The sequence below is a fragment of the Aspergillus vadensis genome (genome assembly GCF_003184925.1).
Source record: "Aspergillus vadensis CBS 113365 unplaced genomic scaffold BO88scaffold_41, whole genome shotgun sequence".
NCBI classification, from domain to species: Eukaryota; Fungi; Ascomycota; class Eurotiomycetes; order Eurotiales; family Aspergillaceae; genus Aspergillus; species Aspergillus vadensis.
The window spans coordinates 57002-76897 of NW_020292079.1; the positions used below are offsets into that span (position 1 = coordinate 57002).

The 19896-nt window shown below is 49.9% G+C and overlaps 1 protein-coding gene across 1 annotated transcript; it reads right to left on the bottom strand.

Annotated features, from left to right (window-relative positions):
- Window positions 1-177: 177 nt before the first annotated feature.
- nrps1 (nonribosomal peptide synthase Pes1) lies at window positions 178-19620 on the bottom strand. The gene is made up of 8 exons (XM_025701993.1): window positions 19041-19620; window positions 18472-18888; window positions 18070-18372; window positions 5699-18017; window positions 5263-5642; window positions 4545-5205; window positions 2881-4496; window positions 178-2831 (listed from the first exon to the last, which is right to left on the bottom strand). Exons 1-8 carry the CDS (start codon window positions 19542-19544, stop codon window positions 222-224), a joined length of 18810 nt encoding a protein of 6269 aa, XP_025557221.1. The 5' UTR covers window positions 19545-19620; the 3' UTR covers window positions 178-221.
- Between the last annotated feature and the right edge of the window lie 276 nt (window positions 19621-19896).

Consider the following 19896-nt stretch of genomic DNA (forward strand, 5'->3'; position numbering starts at 1 on the left):
AAGATATGAGTAAGAGAAAGTCACGAGCTCTTATACCAAGAAATCCAGAAAACCAACATAAAACCAACTTCCAGAATGATAGCCAACATCCAAAATCAAGTGGAAACAAAAAGGAATGTAGTTCGACACAATAATATGTGATACAGAAAAAATTGAAATAGTACATGTTAGAAACCAAAAGAGTGCGTTTCAGTATTGATCCCCCACAACGAATGTAAACCTCACTTCTTGGCTGCTATAGCCCCCCATCTAGTAAATCTCTTGGCAAGTGTCATTGCCTTGCCCAACGAGCTCCAGCTGTTGCTCTTTGTCATGGTCAATTTCATGTCTTTGGTTGATTCTTCAGCCATCGTTGTTGCCATACTGGCATTCAGTTCCGGCTTATGGTGCATTGCCATCACGGCCATCATCCCCAAGAAGGTATGATGCTCGAGAAGGTCCTCCAAGCGGACGCTGAAACCCTCTTCACCCAGGATCCAGACCAGTTGGGCAACATTCATGATGTCTCCGCCGAGATCGAAGAAAGATGCGTCGAGTTGGTATTGTGGGTTGTCTGTCCGACGGGGTAGCACCTGCTGCCAGGACCGGGTGAGGATATCAGAGTGGATTACAATCTCTGACATCTTCTGGCTGTTCAGGTTTGATGAGAGGAACGGCGTATCAGACGCTCTGGGTGCTTCACGAATGACTTGGCTCGGAAGGGAGCGGATGGTGGCAGGGGAGGCAAGTGGGACGCTGGGGTTAGCAATCAGGCTCTGCACCGTCTCGCAAACCATGTTCAGAGCTTTAGCAATGAAGGTTGCTGGGATTGGTCCCTTGAGTGAGTACCCGATTGAGACGTCAAGCTTCTCTTGGCCACAGGACTTGGAGGCCAGCGTGAGGTCGGTGAAGTTGTCCAAAACACCAACACCTCCCATCCGGTACGAATTGCCGTCCAGTTGCATCTGTCCTTCATACTCGACATTCTGATGGAACACGGAAGTAGTGAAGTATGTGGAGTCGGGCCAGTCGGTGCAGTTCCGGATAATCTCCCTGAATCCTAGCGACTCATAGGGCATGTTGGCGATCTGTTGGTCTTGAAGATAACGGAACAGGTCAAGGCCAGTCCAATGCTCCCTGAATTTAACCCTGATGGGAAGAATGTTGAGGCAGGGCCCAACAGTAGTCTCAATACCAGGAACACTAGCGTTACGACCGTTGACTGTAAGCCCGAAGACTACGTCGGACTGGGCAGTCAGCTTCGCCAAAGTCACTGCCCATGCGGACTGCATAACGGTCGCGAGGGTGACGTTCCCTATAGCGGTGGAGGGAATCATGATGGTCTTCTTCTGCTCCGCAAATGCACCAATATGCATAAAGGTGTTAGGCTGCGTGCGTCGAATGATATCCGTCATCTTAGAGCCCTTGAGGATCGTCGACCAGTGGTGATAGTGTGCCGGAGTGATGTTTCCAGGAAGCATCCGCATATAGTTCGAGAATGAGAAGACTGGAGGCAGGGTACTGCCCTCGTATCCCAGCTTGATTGCGTTCATAATCTTTGGCAGACAAACGCCGTCGAATTGGGCATGCGACATCCTGATCAAGATGCGGTGCTGATCGCTCTTCTTTTTCTTGACAATGTAGAACTGCACATACTGCTCTCCTTGGCGTGGGTCTTGTTCGCGGTCCCGTTTTTGCAAGCTGTTGGTGTACTCGTCCAGACTCTGCTCCGTCTCATGCACGAAAATATCTGGTCGGATCTTTCTCAACACCACCTGGAAGAATTGTCCGCGGTGGCAGACAAAAACAGTACGAAGAATGTCAAAAGCATCGACCACTCTCAAGAAGCTTTCTCTCAGACGCCGGAGGTCCAGAGGTCCACTTCCGTCGAGGAAGAAGTAGTTTAGCATCCATCTGGATCCGAAGAGCGTTGCAGCGATCGACATGGACTGGAAGTCCGTTACAGGGAGAACATCAGCAATCCCTCCTTTGAAGACCCCTATCTTAGGGCAGATGACATCAAGCAGAGACATGGCGTCGAGCTGCATTGGCCGTAGCACCGAAATATCCTGTGGTGGCGTAGCATCTGGAAGAGCATCATCGACCTCGAGGAGCTTTTCAATGTTATTTGCGCACTGAGTATCGGCGTTAGACGTCGGGCTGCTGCTCGGAGGAATCGTAGCCAGCATGTCCTCAAAAATCGGGTTGTTGAACACATCCGCCACTGTCATTTGCAGGCCCTCTTCTCGTGCCGCGCTGACCATCTTCATTGCTGTAATACTGTCGCCTCCTAGCTTGAAGAAGCTACTCCGGTACTGGATAGTGTCTGAGGATAGCCCTAATGTCGTCTTCCACAAATCCCAAAGACGCCTATCATTTTCACTTGAGCTTCTGCCATCGTCTGTCAAGGACGGTGTCGAATTTGCAAGATCCTTCTCGTCTAGAGCGGGGTCCTCCTGGTATGAAGCCTCGACCATTTTGAGTTGAACAGAGCCGTTCGAGTATCTAGTCTTCTGATCAGGAAGGGGTATGGCGAGCTTGCCTTCCTTCAGCATCTGGCTGATAATCTCATTCACGCGGTCATCAATCAGCTTCTGCAAGACTTGGCTGTCAATCAACTGGTCTAGGATAATTGGCTCCTTGTGGGTATGCCGCGAACGGTTCCGCGGTAGCTTGTTGAGGAGGTTCAGATTCGAAACCAGCTTGGATGGTTCTTCGATGAAGCATGTAAAGACCTTAGAGACACCCTCCGCTAGCTCTTTCGCTTGTGCTTCGGTCACGGCGTTGCTCCAGTATCTCAGCAAAACTCCCTCCTTGCCCTTGGTGGTCTCCACGTTTACAGTTACAGGGTACTAAAACAAATGTTAGCTTGCGTCTACGCTTGAGACAGAAGCAACTCACTTCAGTCGGGTCATGGGCTTTTTTGACTTCAAAGTCGAGCGGCAGCTTTGCACTGCCCTTGTTGGCAGATCGATTCTGGATGGAGAGAGTCGAGTTGAAGAGCGTCTCTCCATGCATCCCAAGCTCATGCTGAATCTGAGCCAGAGAACAATGTTGATATGGCACATTTCTGACAAAATCATCCTGGACCTTCTTGGCAATATCAAGAAGAGTCTGGCCAGGAGAAAACTTGACTCTGCAGCACAACATATTGATGAAGATACCGACTGCATCCTGGATTCCAGGAACAGGGGAATCACGGCCAGCAGAGGGATATCCGAAACAGACATCATCGGATCCTGTACAATTTTGTAGTACAATTGCCCAGGCGCAGAGTGTCAAATTAGCGAGTGTAACAGAGTGCTCCTCGCAGAATTTCTGCAACTCGGGGAAGCGCTTGAAAGATATCATGCGCTCACCGAGTTGGTGGCTGCCACCCTTTTTAGAAGATACCAGCAGGTGACAAGGTCGTACGCCAGAAAGATACTTCGCCCAGTGTGCCACAGCTTCTCCCTGGGATCGTTCCCTGACGTACTTGACATAGTCACTGAAATGTGGACCGGTTTCAGCAGAAAGCTGATCACTGTATGCAAGTGCGAGATCTCTGAGAATCAGATCAACCGAACCACCATCAATAATGGCATGGTTCATCTCAATCTTGAATAGAACTCGCCCAGAAGTTGTTTTGCAGAGGGTCAGCTGATGGGCGAGCTTCATCGATCTCTCGGCATTGATATCGCGCAGCTTTATTTCTCCGAGTGTACCCATTGCATCCGACTCTGGGCATTGGAACTCAATGACCTCATCCTCCAGTGACTTGACCACTACCTGGTCGAAAGATCCGCCTTTGTAATTGCTATCAATGAAAACAGACCGTAGGACAGGGTGTCTGCTGACAACCATGGACCATGCCTTTCGGAGTTTGCTTGTATCCACCTTGCTACCCTTGGATTGGTGAACTTCGAAGATGACATGGAACAGGTATTCCTCCGGATCTCGGAGCTGACTGAGAAGAATACCTTCTTGTACTGGGGAGCAGGGATAGACATCCTCAACCTGACCCCAGTTTTCGATTCCAATCTTGGGCAATGTTCTCTTGACCATGTTGTTCAGACCTTCGTAAGTAATAGGGAGCAAGGGACAGTCACTGAGTGTTGGCTCAGGGGTGAAGCTGTCAAAACGAGACATATGCTGAAGCACTTGTTTGCACTCAGATATCCAGCCCTTAATCCGCTGTTCTTTCTGCATGTGCTTATGGTAGGTGAACGACACCTGCAGCTTGTCTTTGATGATGAGCGCTGAGATCTCGAACAGAGCAAACCGGGATGTCTTTAAGCCCATGTCACCTGCCATCTCAAAGGTTTCGGCGTTGAAGGCTTCACCATAGTGTTGGAAAAGTGAGTCGTCGCGCTCCAGCTGTTGCAGCTGGCCAAGGTAATTGAACAGAATCTCAAGTGGGACAAAGAAGTTATCACCTTTACCTTCCGGATGAAGCAGGCTTTCCGCGAAGTATGACTGGCTCTTACTGCTAAGATAACGCCTTGTGTCTTTGACACGCTTCAAGGTGTCCAGTAAATCTATTGCAGTCAGAAATAGCTTCATAACAGGCTTAGATCCGAACTCACCTGACCCATCACCAACATGCAGTGGACACATAGTTGTGAACCAGCCCACTGTTCTTGAGAGATCGATAGAGCTGTCCCAGGCCTCGCGACCGTGACTCTCGTTGTAAATCGTCGGCATCGCCCTATCGGTAAACGTGCGGCGGAAAGAGTGGATAACAGCGGAGAGTATGACTTCAATAGCCTCGGTGCGAAGAACCTGATTGCAGGTCGCGAGGATCTGTGTCGTAGCTGCGGCATCTAGCGTAAACCCTTCCATTTTGACATCTCCATAGAGGTTCTGGGATTGCTCCATGCCCCAGTAACTCAGGTCTGGAGGCTGAATAGAGAATGGCAACTGGACCCTACCATCCTGCTTTTTGCTCTCTTCAAGTTGAAGGTTGCACCAAGCTTGGAACGACAGGGGCTTCTCCGGGGACAATGATCCAGTATCGAGGAAATCTTGAATGTCCTGAAGGACAATACGCCAGGATACCATGTCAACACATAGATGACTGGCCGCCAGGAAAAGTATTGTGATGCCGCTGCGTACTTCGAACATGTCTGCAGCAACGATAGGTCCATGCTGAACATCTACAGACCGTTGACTCTCGGCGATCTTGGGGAGAATTGCATTTTCACTTTCGACCATATGGTGACGGAAGCGGTAGGAGGCATCAACGTCCTAGATCAGTAAGCTTTCTGTTACCAAACAGAGCCAGTAAGGAGAGGTCAGACATACATCACTAATCTTCTGTTTCCACTTTCCATCGCCAGACTTGAACAATCGTGCTCGGAACATGGAGTGCTGCTCAACAACAGCCTTGATGGCGCTTTGCATCCTCGTTGGCTCAACCTTACGAGTTACGCGCACTGTCATGCTTTGGTTAAAGCGAGAAGAATCCCGGAAATTCTTTGCTGTTTGGACGAACAATCCCTGGATTGGAGACAGTTCGAAGTGCTCATTAGACTTCTCCTCTCTCTTAACAGTCTTGACGCTTGTCTGGGCGGCCAGAGCAAGCTCCTTTATCGACTTCGACTGAAGCACATTGTGGAGGGTCAGCGTGATTCCATGTTTACGTGCTCGGGATATCACAGCCATTCCAGTGATGCTATCACCACCTGTACCGTACCGTTAGCTAATTTCCACCCTCAGTCACCAGATTGGCCTTGCTTACCTAGGCTCACAAATGACCTGTCCAAGCCCACCTTGTGAGGTGGTAGGTTGAGGACCTGGGAGAAAACTTCCTGAAGAAGCTTGACAGAGATCTCTTGGTCATCTTCTCTATCCTCTTCTTGCTCGACATCACCACGCTTTATGCTATCGTAATCCTCCATTATGCGATCATAAGCAGCATCATCAACATTCTCTAGCCAAGCTGTGATTCGCTTTCTGTCTAGCTTACCAGAGACGAGCATCGGGAGCTGCTTGATTAGAGCCCAAGCTTGTGGTACCATGTAGATTGGTAGCTGAGTCTCCAAGCTCTTTTGGATAGCAACGAGCTCCTGGTAGGCTGACCGTGTAGAGCCACTCCGTTCAACAAGCTCACATGCGTTGTCTGTGATAATGCTTCTCTCTGAAGTCACAGAGTTCAGTGACAGAACAGTGACCAGCCGCTGCTTGAGAGGTCCTGTCGTTGGTAGTAAAACCACAGCGTGACGAACTCGCGGATCCTCATATAGTCTGTGCTCAATCTCTCCAAGCTCCATGCGCTGACCGTGAAGCTTAACTTGGTGATCCTTACGGCTGATGTATTGAATGGAGCCATCAGAGTTGTATCTGACGAGATCTCCAGTCTTGTAGATCCTTCTCGGCGAAGGCAAGGCACTGGGAAAGTCTTTAATCCACTCCGGCTCGTCCACGAAAGCCTCTGCTGTCTTCTTGGGGTTCTTTAGGTATTCCCTAGCAAGTGCAGGGCCTTCCAACGCCAGTTCACCAACAGCCCCTAGAGGAGTCAGTTTATTGTGGTCATCAGGATCGACAACCCAGGTTAGAGTGCAAGGAATGCCATGACCGATACAGGCAGGGTCCGGATTGGCAGCAACATCTGTGTTTATCACCGCGAAGATAGTGGTTTCAGTTGGGCCGTATCCGTTCATCAAGTTTACTCGATGCGCCCATTTGGTGATGACTTCGCGCGACATCTTTTCTCCACCACACACGAGATCCTTTAAAGATGGAACGGACGAGGGCTCAATGATACTGGCTATGGATGGAGTCAAGAATGACCAAGAGACATTCATCCGACGAATAGCACCAGCAACATCATTCAAGCGTTCATCTTCGCTTGGAATGCACACGCAACCGCCATGCATCAAGGCAACAAGTGTTTCCATGACAGCAGCATCGAAAGTAAGAGAGGCAAATTGGAAGGCTCGAGAATTCTCGTCAAGGTGCACCATGGGTCCGAATGCCATGCCGCTGCTGGCGAGGGCCTTATGGTTAATGATGATACCCTTAGCACGACCAGTGCTGCCAGAGGTGAAGATAGCGAATGCAACGTTTTCGGGTGTAGCGCTGTTGGTGGCCTTGGTTGTTGTCGCTTTAAGAGCACAATACGCCTTGATAGTCTCTCTGCTAACAGGAATGATTGCTTTCACAGAACCAGAGTACCGTTTCTGATACTTGGGAGAACAAAGGACGACACGGGCTTCGACCTCAGTCAGGATCTCCTTGTGTCTTGACGTTGGATGAGCAGGGTCAAGGGGAACATATCCTCCACCCGCAATTAGGACACCAAGTATCGTGACAATAGCCCACATAGACTTGTCCATACAGATCGGAATCAGTGTCTCCGGACCGACGCCACGAGTTTTCAAGTAGGCTGCAAACGAGGAAGCAAGCTGGTAAAGCTCCTGGTAAGATAGCTGTCCATCCCAGGAGCAGACAGCTTGAGCCTGGGGTCGTAGGGATGCTTTCTCCTCAATGATATGATGAACACATCTGTTTAAGCAAGTTAGGCTTCTCTCATTCCAGGAAGCAATTTCTTCCTTATCGCGCGGACTGGAAATATCTAGCTCTCCAAGCTTTCTGGATTCTTCATTGGAGATCGACAACAGTTGACTCAGAACGAAGGTAAACTGTTCTATGAGCATCTTGGCCTGCCAACTGTCGAAAACAAGCTCATCGTGATGAAGGGTAACGGCCACCTGCGAGTCGCCAACCTTGCATTCAACAACGATTGGGTGGGTGAAAAATTCACCTTCAGTGAGGTTATTCTTTTGCTCCCAGATACTTGTGTTCGAATGGGCCTGTTCTGATTGGATAACCAGTAGATTCTGGGACTCGCAGGCGAGGGCGGTATCGCTGCTTAACTTGCGGATTCTCTGGAGCCCAGAATGCTGATGCGGCAGCATCTTTGTGGTCAGCTGGCGCACATTGTCGAGGTATTGGATGATAGAGAGCTCGTTGTCGACAGCCATCCGTATGGGCACCGTAGTCAAAAGAGGACCTGCAACTTCCATGGCGCCAGGCATGTCAATATTTCTACCCATGAGGGTTTCGGCGAAACAAACATCACCGGATCCGGTGTGGACGGCGACAATTAGCGCCCAAGCAGCTCGTATCGTCTCGGGGACGGTTAATCTAGCTCCACTAGGTGAACGAGAGATCTCGAGTGAGCTGTAATGCCGATTACCAATGCGAATGGCATCAGGCGACGGCTTGTTCTGGGGGAAAGGACATGAGGACAAGGCTGCGAGGTGCGTCTTCCAGAATTGGTCCGAAGATTGCGCCTCTTGCTGGACCAAGTGATTGATGAATAGCTTGTAAGGGAGCGCCGAGCTGGGCTTTGTGCTGCCCGAGTATATTTCCTCGACTCTCTGGAGGATCTGGGACACACTCCATCCATCATAAAGAGCGTGATGTATGGTCCAAACAAAGGAGCGCGAGGGTCCAGCCTCAACAATGGCATATCCAGTGAGCAAGCCTCCGTTGTTCTTGGCTAAGTCGATGGTATCGTTTGTCAGATTCTCCAATTCCGTCGCCAACTCCCAGGAAATAGGGGAATCAGTGAGCACTGCCTGGACAAAGTTGGCGGACTCGGTGTGTACTATGCGAGTTCGTAGAATATCCATTTCATCAACCACCTTCTGCCATGCAGCTTTGAACTTCTCAAGGTCAGCGCCCTCTGCAAGCTGGAACACAGGCCGAGCGACATAGGCTCCGGGTTGCTTGATAGAGAGAGTGACCAGACCCTCTTGCACCGGACTACAGGGGTAGATGTCCGCAATTCTCTCCGTAGGCACACCACATTGATCAGATACTTCCTCCAGAATATCCTCGCGCGAAAGAGATTCGGGCAGCATGCTGAATGAGTCCACTGTTGGTACGCCAGATTGTGCCTCACCCGCTCCACATCTTTTTGCCATGTCTTTGAAGATAGGGGTTCGGTATATGTCGGCCACTGCGAGTGAAATCTCTTGAGATGCCGCGGCTACGACTAGTTTCATAGCAGAAAATGAGTCGCCACCCAAGCCGAAGAAGTTGTCTTCGGCATTGATAGAACCTGGCGCAAGATTAAGGACATCCTCCCATAGCGTTCTGAGAACGCCCTCCGTTCCTTCCGTTCCCACATCGGAGCGGTCTTCTGCGCCAACATTGAAGATAACATATGGCCTCAAACGTTCCTTGGTGAATTTATCGACCATTGCTCGAAGAGCTTTGCGATCAGTTTTGCCAGTGCTTCCAAACGGCAGGCGCCGCATGGGGAAGTAAAGCTTGGGTACCATAGCTAGTGGCAATGAGGCGCTTAGGGAACCGTGTAGCTTCTTGACCATGCCAACTACGGACTCCGACATTGGCAGAATCAACTCACCACTTTCCATCTCTGCCGTATGGTGTTCATTGGTAGTGAAGAAGGCCGCCAAGCATTTCGATATTGTTTTGGCTTCTGGGTTAACAACCTCGACGGCGACCTGAGTGTCTGTCGAAAGATAGTTGAGGCATTGTTGCTCAACCTCTTCCAGTTCGATACGCACACCGTTCAATTTCACTTGCGTGTCAATTCGCGAGATGAAAGCAAGCGAGCCATCGGAGTTGTAGCGCACTAGATCCCCTGTACGATACATCCGTTCTTTGCGTCTCAATATATGCTGTAGCCCATCACGTTTTGTCCACTCTGGGTTCTGGACGAAGACAGTCTTGGTTTTTTCGTCATTATTGAGGTACCCACGAGCAACGGTGCATCCCTCAAGAACGAGCTCTCCAGGTGCACCGATAGGGACCAGACGATTGTAATCTTGAGGATCAACAATCCATGTTCTGCCACAAACAGCCGTGCCAATACAGCCATAGTCATCCGTAAGGCGTACTCCCGTATGGTCGGATTTTGTGCTTGCCGTGAACATGACAGTAGCCTCGGACGGACCGTAGGCGTTTATAACACACCTGTCGGCCCATCGCTCGAAATGGCTTGCTGTCATCTTTTCTCCTCCTAGGACTATCGTTCGCAAAGAAGGAACAAGATTGGGATCCAGGGTATTGACTATAGATGGAGTGCAGCTCATGAAGTTGGCGCTCATATTTCTGATGGCTCCAGAAAGGTTGTTCATGCGCTCTTCTTCGCTAGGGATACAGATACAGCCACCAACAGCAAGTGCGATGATTGTTTCCAATATACTGACGTCAAAGGTGTAGCTTGAGAATTGCAGAGCACGAGTGTCGGAACTCATGAAGAGAGCCTTGGAAAACTCTGTGCAGGCTAGGGTAAGTCCAACATGCTCAAGGACTGTCACCTTTGGTTTCCCTGTGGTTCCTGATGTGAATATGGCATAGGCCGCATTATTTGCCGTTACCCCTTGGGCTGCAGCAGCAAGAGGTGAATGATAAAGTTTGTCAAGTGCGCTATTGCTAACAATCAGTGCGCGACGACAGATGCTGGAGGCTTTCTCGTAGTGGGTCTCAGAACAGAGAATAACCTGAGCACCAAGATCATCGACCATGCCTTGTAGGCGGCTTTCTGGGTGAGCAGGATCCAATGAAGCAAAAGCTCCTCCGGCTTTCAAAACAGCAACCTGGGCGACAACTGCCCATGCCGATTTTTCAAAACACAGGGCAACAAAGACGTCGGGCTTGACCCCAAAGCCGACCAGCTGGTTTGCTAGTAAGGTTGACAATCTGTCAAGTTGTGCGTGTGTGAAGTTGCCATCCCATGAGCAGATTGCAGGGGCCGAAGCACGATTCAGTGCTTGCTGTTGGATGAGTTCATGCGCGCATAGCACTGGACGATCGGGCAACGCCGAGTTCCACTCAGATATCTTCTGGCAGGAAAGCTCATTCATAAAGTCAATCTCGCCTACCAAGAGATCTGAAAAAGAGGGCCGGAGTAATTGTTCCAAAACATTTTTGAAACAATCGATAACACCCTCCATATCAGCATCTGACAAGTGTTTCCTCTGATAACCGAACCTAATGGCTCCTGATGATCCTGCTAGACTGGCGTTAACAGCAATCAGATACTTGCTCGAATCAATACCAGTGAGACCAGCCAGGTTCGATTCGTTACTTGATTGTTCTGAGTAAGTGAAAACGGTATTGAAAATGTCGCTGTCGCCATACCCCAGCTCATGCTGGACTTCAGCCCATGGCAACTGATGCTGCTGCATTTGTTTCAATCCACGCAATCGCTCGCGCAAAATGTCCGCAACCTTTAGATCTCCCTTCAAGGGCATTCTGCAAGGGAATGTATCCGAGACACCTGGTTCATTCGCAATGCCAGGCTTGGCAGGCTTGTCGCTTGCACCAGAGATGTGATATCCGAAGCACACGTCTTGTAAGCCTGTGTAGCATCGCAGAACCAAACCCCAGACAAGCTGAAGAAGAGAGCTTTTGCTAACACCTGCACGATCACAGAAATCACGCAGATCTTTGGTGTTCCGGAGTGTCATCTGGGTCTCAGCATGAGTATTCTGCTCCTCATCTGCACGAAATGTTGGGAAAAGACAAGCTTCAACATCTTCCAAGTAGTTCTTCCAGTAGGAAACATCATGGCGGAAGGAGCAAAAGTCCATGTTGTCCCTGGACAAGGCACCGATTGCCTTGCTCATACTGGCTTCGGAGTTGAGAAGTTCAACACAAGCGAAGAATTGGGCAACCAGTCGGTCGGTCTGAGCAGCTGTTAGGGTGCTGTCATCGTAGCTAAGCACAAGTTCGAATGTCGCATCTTCAAGGAAGCAATCGATCACCAAAGGATAACTGGGAAGGGTGCTGCCCTGCTGCTGCGAGGGTACTGGCCTAGGTCCATGGCCACAATTGTCCGTAATCGAGATCAAGTTCATGAAATTATAGGCGCGTGCCGTATCAGCGTTCAGGTTCTGGATTTGACTTATTCCAGCCCATTGGTAGGGCTTAGCTGCATCCAGCTGATTCTTCACCACACTCAGTAACTCATTAACGGTCCATTCTTCGTTGAAATGGAAGCGACGGGGAACGATAGTTGCGGTCTGCGTATGATTGTCCTGACGCTCAGTGAAGACCGATTCAACATTTGACAGCGACTCCCCAAAAACGATATCACGGGACTCGGTATATCCGCGAATAGTAAGAGCCCACGCAGAAAGGACAGCGCATCGTGTACCTTCATTCATTGATTTGATTGTATCACACCAGACCATCTTCATTGTTTTTGTTGCTTGCTTGATGACCGGTGTGCGCCGCATAGACGAGAAATTAGCAGGAGACGGGAAAGCAGGCGAAACTGCCAGTCTAGCTAGCTGCCCTTTCCAGAATCTGTCAAAGCGCTTGATGTTATATTTAGACAACAAGGTTTCTGGCAGGGTTTGAGCGGCATTTCTTAACAACTGGCGGTCCAGCTTGCCGAACGAGTTCAGCGGTATGCTGGATGTCGGGAAATACAAGCTTGGGACATCCTTCGCTGGCAAGGAGCTCATCAGCTTGGTATATAATCTGATCATTGAGTCGTGCAGCTCAGGTGTCCATTGTGCGATAGGCCCGTGGTTTGCCTCAAAGCTGGTGGACTCATCAGAGAAGAAGACGGCTAGAGACGATTCGCGGAAGTCGTTATTGCGCTTGCTGATCTCCTCCACGACATACTGGACAGTGGGAGATGAGAGAGATGCGATTTGCTCTTCGACGTGCATGGCTGCTGTCTGTCGCTGCCAATGCAATCCGTTTTCCTTCTTACCAACGTAAACAAGAGTGCCGTCGGAGTTGTAGCGAGCAAGATCTCCAGTTCTGAACAATCGATAGGACGGCTTCTGGCCCTCCAAGTTTCCATCTTTGTCTGATGCTGGCTGTGATTCGTAAGCCAGTCTCCATGAGGGATCTTCGACGAAATTTTGCTGCGTGAGTTCTGCATTCTGATAGTAACCTCGAGAAAGACTTGGGCCTTCTATCATCAATTCGCCGACACAGCCTACTGGAACCAAGACGTTGTGGTCGGAGGGATCTACAAGCCAAGATTTACATCCAAAGCTTGACCCAATAATTGACAGTTCGTCTGATCTGTCAAGCTGAGAGGATCGAATGCAAGATGACGAACATTCTGGGGTTCCATAGAAGACGCGCACTTGAACTTCTTCAGGCAAGGTGGCAAGAAGCTTCTTAGTCGGGTGTTCTCCCCATAAAGCAAGGATTTTTAATCCTAGATTGTCTGTGGAGCTTAAAGTCATCGCCTTTGTGGGTGTGATGCTGATGCAGTTCGCCTGCATGGTCTTGATAGCTTTCGGTAGGTCTGCCAAGCCTTCATCGGAAGGAATGCAGATAGTCCCACCGCACAGAAACGTGCCGAAGACTTCCTGAAGGAACATGTCAGATGTATAGGGAGAGTGTTGGAGCATCATCGTTTGCGCATTTAGTCCAAGACCTGAAGCGAACATGCTTGCCCGAGTTGTCATTGCACGATGGTCAAGCAGGATGCACTTGGGACTCGCAGCGCTGAACACGATATATCCATCGCTGCATGGCTGCATCGTTGAGCTTGAAACTTCCTCGCTCTCTGGAAGATATTCAAATAGAGAGTTCTCCACGGAGATAACATACGGAACCGCCCCTTCGAGTAGCTGCATTTGATTCGGGGATGCTAGGGCAACCTGTATCTCGTTGTCGACGAGCCAAGTCTCGAAGTGTTGTGGAAGTCGGGCTGGGTCCACCGGGACACATACACCCCCAGTCTTCATCACTGCCAAGATGGCTACAATCTGCCAGGAGGATCTAGCGAGATCGAGGGGCACGATTGTTCCACGGCCCACCCCCAGGGTTGTCAAGTACCCTGCAAATATCGATGACAATTCATTGAGCTTAGCATAAGTGAGATTCCCATCCCAAGCGGAAATTGCCATGGCATGAGGATGAGACTTCGAACATTCTTCGACTATCTCGTGAATACATTTGTCAACGGACTCTGGAATCCCGCTATTCCAGAGCGTTAGGCTCTGTTTGTTCGCGTCGCTAAAGTTGTCAATTGAATAGGCGTCATCCTCAAAGTGGTGCACAATATTTTCAATCGATTTGAGGAATGTGCTCGCGACATTATCTGCTTGCCCGTCTGACAGGTGGTCTGTCCAGTAGTTAAGGTCGATACGTGCGTCGTCTTCCGTAGCTTCAACATTGACGAAAATGGGCGACTCTGCTGGATCGTGAATTGTTCCCACTTCAGAGAATTGTATCTCCTCGCTTGACAAAGTATTCTGGCTGGGTAGCTTTCGGTAAGAAATACCACTATTAGCCAATGAGGCCGTCAGTCCCAAAGCTTGTTGGATCTCCGTGAGCGAGATATGCCTGTGCGGCAAATTGTCTAGGTTATCCTGTTGAACCTTTGCGAGGATCTCCTTCAGTGACGTTCCTTCAGCAAACAGTATACGGCAAGTCAGTGTATTGATGACAGGCCCAACAACAGACTCAACGCCCTCTACTGGGACATCTCTCAGTGATGCAAGATAGGTGAAGGAGACGTCTTCCGATCCACAGAAAGAGCGAACTGTCAATCCCCATGCAGCACTAAAGGCAGTCGGTAAAGTCAGACCATTCTTATCGCAGATGTTTCGAAGCTCTTTGAAGGGCACATAGCCCAGTCTCTTGGTCCGAAGTTGCCTTACAGAGCCTTTTCCGTCATTGAGCACAGGGAAATGACACGGTTGGGCTTCCAAGAGGTAACTGCGCCAGTAGTCAAGACTTGTGGCTTGAGGAACTTCACGAAGATAGCGTATATACTCTTTGAACTTTGGCTTTGGTTCTTCGAGCTTTCCTTGATACGCCAACTGCAGGTCGCGAAGGATGATGGAGATTGATGCGCCATCCATGGCGACATGGTTCAGCTCCAGCCGACAAAACAACTTCCCAGAAGTTGTCTGGCAGATTGTGAGCCGATGAGGTGGTACATTGTTATCGTAGTTCATCGGTTGCTGTTTGTCAAATGTAGATAGCACTTCGCTTTCATTATCACAGGCGACGTAAGTTGGGCGGGAATCAAAGGTCTTGAGTACCACTTGACAATGTAGATCATGGCTGCTCAGCCCCTCCAAAAATATAGTCCGTAGCATTGCATGGTGAGCAACGACTTTCTGCCAGGAAAGTGTCAATCGGTTGACGTCGGGTGTGCTTCCTGAACCAGATATCTCGAATGTGTCATGTACAGCGTAGAGTGAGCTATCGCGAGAGCGACTGAGCAGAATACCCTGCTGCATTCTGGAGCAAGGATAGATGTCCTCGACATCATCAAGGCTATTAATACCGGCATCTGGTAGCTTTTTCGAAACCAGCGCATCGAGTTCGGTATATGTCATTGTTAACATGGGGAAACTGCTCAGCGTTGGTTTCGGTGGGAAGGTCTGTAAGCGCTCGCCCAGGGATGCCAGCAATATTTCGCAGCACTTCACCCAATCTCGGATACCTCCCTGATGCTGCATATTCCTATTGAACGAGAATATAAAGCGAAGTTGATCCTGTACAACCATCGCAGATATCTCGAACAGTGCAAAGCGAGGGGTGTCTTCACCAAAGTCAGCCGCTGCGCCTCCGCGGCCTGTTTCTCCAGCCATCTGGTCCATGAGCTGGAAGAGCCCATCCTTTCTCTGCAAGTCACGGTGCTGACCAACGTAATTGAAAGACATCTCCATCGGGCTATGGTGCCGGCAGGTCCCATCTTTGCGTGGAACCAACATACGACGAGCAAAATCATGTCGACCATTATCCGGAACACAACGTCGCAAGTCCTTGACACGTACAACTGTTTCGGTTGGATCTTTTGCAGGAAGTTCCGATAGAAGAATGGGATACAATGTGGTAAACCAGCCGATAGTACGAGAGATGTCTATTGATGAGTCCCAGACTTCTCGCCCATGTCCCTCATTGTAGATAACTGGTAATGATCGGTCTTTGAATGTTTCGCCAAACGAATGTAGCAAAGCTGCCAGTAGAAGATCGATTGGCTCCGTCTGAAGACTTTGGTGGCACCCAGTCAGAATCTGGCGAGTAACATCACTATCAAGATCAAAAGTTTCACAATCCACATCTCCATAGGTCGTTCGGTGGTTATCTAGTCCCCAGTAAGCAAAATCGGGTGCGGGAACTTCAGGCAAAGTCCTGGCCCGTTCTGCTGTCGCTTCTTGACAACGATCTGCTTGAATTTGGCACCAGTTCTGAAACGGAAGCGAACCATTCTGTGATGTTGGTTGATCAGGGTTCATCAGTAGGTCTTCCAGGTCTTCCAATATAATCCTCCACGAAACAATATCGACTACCATGTGATGGGCAACTAATGACAGCAGGCGAGAATTGTCATTTCCATAGAAGATATCGACAGCAAGTACAGGTCCAACGAAGGCGTCGATGCATGACTGGCTGTTTGAGATGGCATGGTCGACCTCGCTTCGGCTGCTGTTGTTGTGAGACCGCCAGCGGTAAGACCCTGTTACATCTTGCGTGATTCGTTGCCGCATTTTCCCCTCAACAAGTGATTCGACCAGGCGGGAACGGAGCATTGAATGACGACTAATGATGGTCTCAATTGCGCGTCGCATACTATGCTCATCAATGTGTCGATTCAGACGTGTGAGAATGCTTTGGTTAAAATGGCCTTGGCCCTCGTTCCGGACCATGAAGTGAAGCTTCTGGATTGGGGAAAGGTCAAACGGCTCATCGATCTTTTCTTCGTACACAACAGACTGATCGATCTGCTTTACCCGAGTAGCCAGCTCCTTGATTGACTTGCTATGAAGTACCTCTTGTACTGTCAAGCCCATTCCTTGCTTCTTGCAATACCCGAGACACGTTATGGCGGCAATAGAGTCTCCACCAAGACTCAAAAAGCCCTCGTCGAGGGCAAGTTGGCTTCGAGGAATATTGAGAACCCGGCTCCAGATTACAGCGAGTTTGTCCTCGGTGGAACTTGAAGGAAGCGTGGATTTATCCGCAGGCAAAGGCCTGGCACTTATAGCTTGAGCATACGGGTCTCGTTCCATATCTCCAATCCATCTTGCGGTCGCTTTTCTGTCCAGCTTCCCAGACGGAAGCAACGGCAATGCCTCCACACATAGCCAAACAGAGGGTACCATGTAAGTTGGTAGCTTGGCTGATAATCTCTCGCGAACTTCTGCAACGATGGAGGTCTTCTTCGATGCATCGAGGAGCTTCAGTGGTGCTGCGTTTGATTCCGTTTGGGATTCGAAGTGAACAGATAAGGATATGACCGCCACCAATTTGCCTGCAGAGAAACCTGTCTTTGAAAGGAAAGCTAGACAATGTGTGACAATTGGGTCGGCAGCCAGCTGATTTTCTATCTCACCCAGCTCGAGCCTCTGTCCGTGAAACTTCACCTGCGTGTCCTTTCTTCCTATATACGTCAGTGAGCCACAGTCGGAGTTGTATCTTACCAAATCACCCGTCTTATACACTCTCCGGTTACCATCATTGATGCCGTCCCTTCTCATCCAGGCTGGATTATAGATGAATGCTTCACTCGTCTTCTGTGGATTGTTGAGATAGCATCGGGCGAGTGTCGGTCCCTCAAGCAGTAATTCACCCGGACAGCCCACGGGTACTAACTGATCATGGTTGCTCGGGTCTACAACCCAGCAACGTACGCCCACGGGGAGTCCAATATCCCGACAATCGGAAGAAGGGGTAACTTTGGCGTTAACAACGGCAGCGACAGAACTTTCTGTGGGACCATAGGCGTTGATAAGGTGAAGGGCGGACGACCATGTTTCCAGTTGACCTTGCGACATTGCCTCTCCAGCAAGAATCAAGGTCTCAAGACCTGGGACTTGCGCAGCTTCAACGAACTCGACGAAGGAAGGTGTCAAGATGGCGTGATTTACATTCAATTCGTTGATGACCTTGACTATGTCACTCAAGCGTTCTTCTTCACTTGGGATACAGACGCAGCCGCCTTGCAACAAGGTAGTCAATATCTCGACAAGGCTGGCATCAAATGTGTGCGCTGCAAACTGCAAGACACGCGAAGTCGAAAACATATGGTGCGGTCCAGCATGGGCAGCGGCTCCGGATACATAGGCTCTGTGCTCGAGCATGGTACCCTAAACGCGGGCCGTTAATGTGGGTTTGGGGGAAGCTCTGAAGATAGCGCACCTTGGGTTCTCCTGTTGATCCAGATGTGAATATCACGTAGGCTGCATTGTGACCTCGTACATCCGGCAATTGGGGGATGTTTTCAGCTGGAAGGGAGATTTCGTCTATGGTGGCCTGGTCCAGAGGTATTATCATCTCCGCTACTCCGGACAAATCTCCTATCCGATCTCTAGAGCAAAGCATGATCTTGGCTTTTACAGCGCGCACCAGCGATTGTAAGCGAGAGGTTGGATGTGTTGGATCAAGGGGGACGAAAGCACCGCCAGCTTTCAAAACACCCAGCATCGCCACTACATTCCATTTCTATGAGAATCAGTCAGTACCTAATGCCGAAGCTGCCGAGAATCACCTGATGACACAATCTGGCCAGAAGGCCATAACGATCTCTGATGGCCGACTTACTGATTTGTTAAAACACAGAGCGACACATGTTTCAGGACCGACTCCGTGTGCGTGAAGGTGATGAGCAAGTTGGGACGACAGGACATCTAGATCTTGGTAGGTCAAACTTCCATCCCACGCACAAACTGCTTCGCTTTCGGGGCGAGCCAGGACTTGCTCATGAATGACCTCGTGTATGCAGCGGTCATGTGCCTGAGGGGTGGTAGAGTTGAATTTGCAGACTCTGGACCAATCTCGATCCGAGAAATGGTTCAGGTCCCTCGCGGCGGTATCTTCTGCCGAGAGTACGCGAGAAAGTATCTGCTCGAAGTAGTCGGCGACGCTCTTCATATTCTCAGTGGACATGTCATTGTTCCACCATTCAAAGAAGATACCGACATCCTTTTGCAGGACTTTGACGTGCAGTCGAACGTGGCACTAAAGAGGGGTCAGCCAGTCCGGGCTGAAAGGCCAAGGCGACCTGCAGCAGTGGGCTGATGAAGCGCACACGAGCGAAGTTGGACGGGGGGAAAGGGAGATGGAGCGAAGGGAAAGTGGGAGGACGCCAGAGAACGAGGAAAGTCACCCACCTTTTCGGGCAAAGGAATTGCCAAGGCCGGTTGCACAAGAGGGGCTCTGGGGTCTTTCGTAACACTGCGACAGTTGCGCAGCATTAAAAGGGTATTGCACAGGGTATAACTGTGGCAACTCGAGCTTGAATTTCCGCATTTTCCAGCGTCATTCTGCTTCTTCGTGTTGCGCAAAATGGCATGGACAGAGTCGTCCTCGGTGATGGTCAGATTAAAAGTTAAGGGAATATTATTATGGGTATCGAAAGAAGGAACAGTATCGCGGGGACCGGCATCGACTCCAATCGGTTGATAACCAAAGCAGATGTCCTCTAGGCCAGTATAACGATGAAGAAGTAAGGCCCAAGAGGCCTTGAGTAAAGAATCTAACTCGGATTGGTCCCAAGCGGCTAGCAACTGGAGAGTCTGGGAAGAACTCGTCCTGATCCTCAACGAAGCAGGCCGCCTTGGCCCATGAGCTCTCGTGCCAAACTTAGGCAAGCAACAAGAGACAGGTTGGGCCATGATGTAGATGGGGGGTATCTGAAAGTATCTCTCTGAGGATTTGGGATGGGACACCTAGAGGAGAAGGGGAAGGGAGTGGATGGGTTATCCTAGAAATCTCCAACCCGTACATTATGCTACTTTTAAACTGGAGTCAAATGTGTGCCCATGGAGCCACCATTATCATGGGGCCCCCCGTAATTCTCTGGGCCCAAAATAGATTGGTAGAGAGACCTAGGCGCGGAATTCCCTCAGCAGCATTTTCAATTGCTTACGAGCATCGAAATACGAAAATGACGGCGGCCAATGACTGGGTCGGGAAGTAGTGCAATGAATGGCGTGGGTTTGGCCACCACGCTAATACAGTATACTC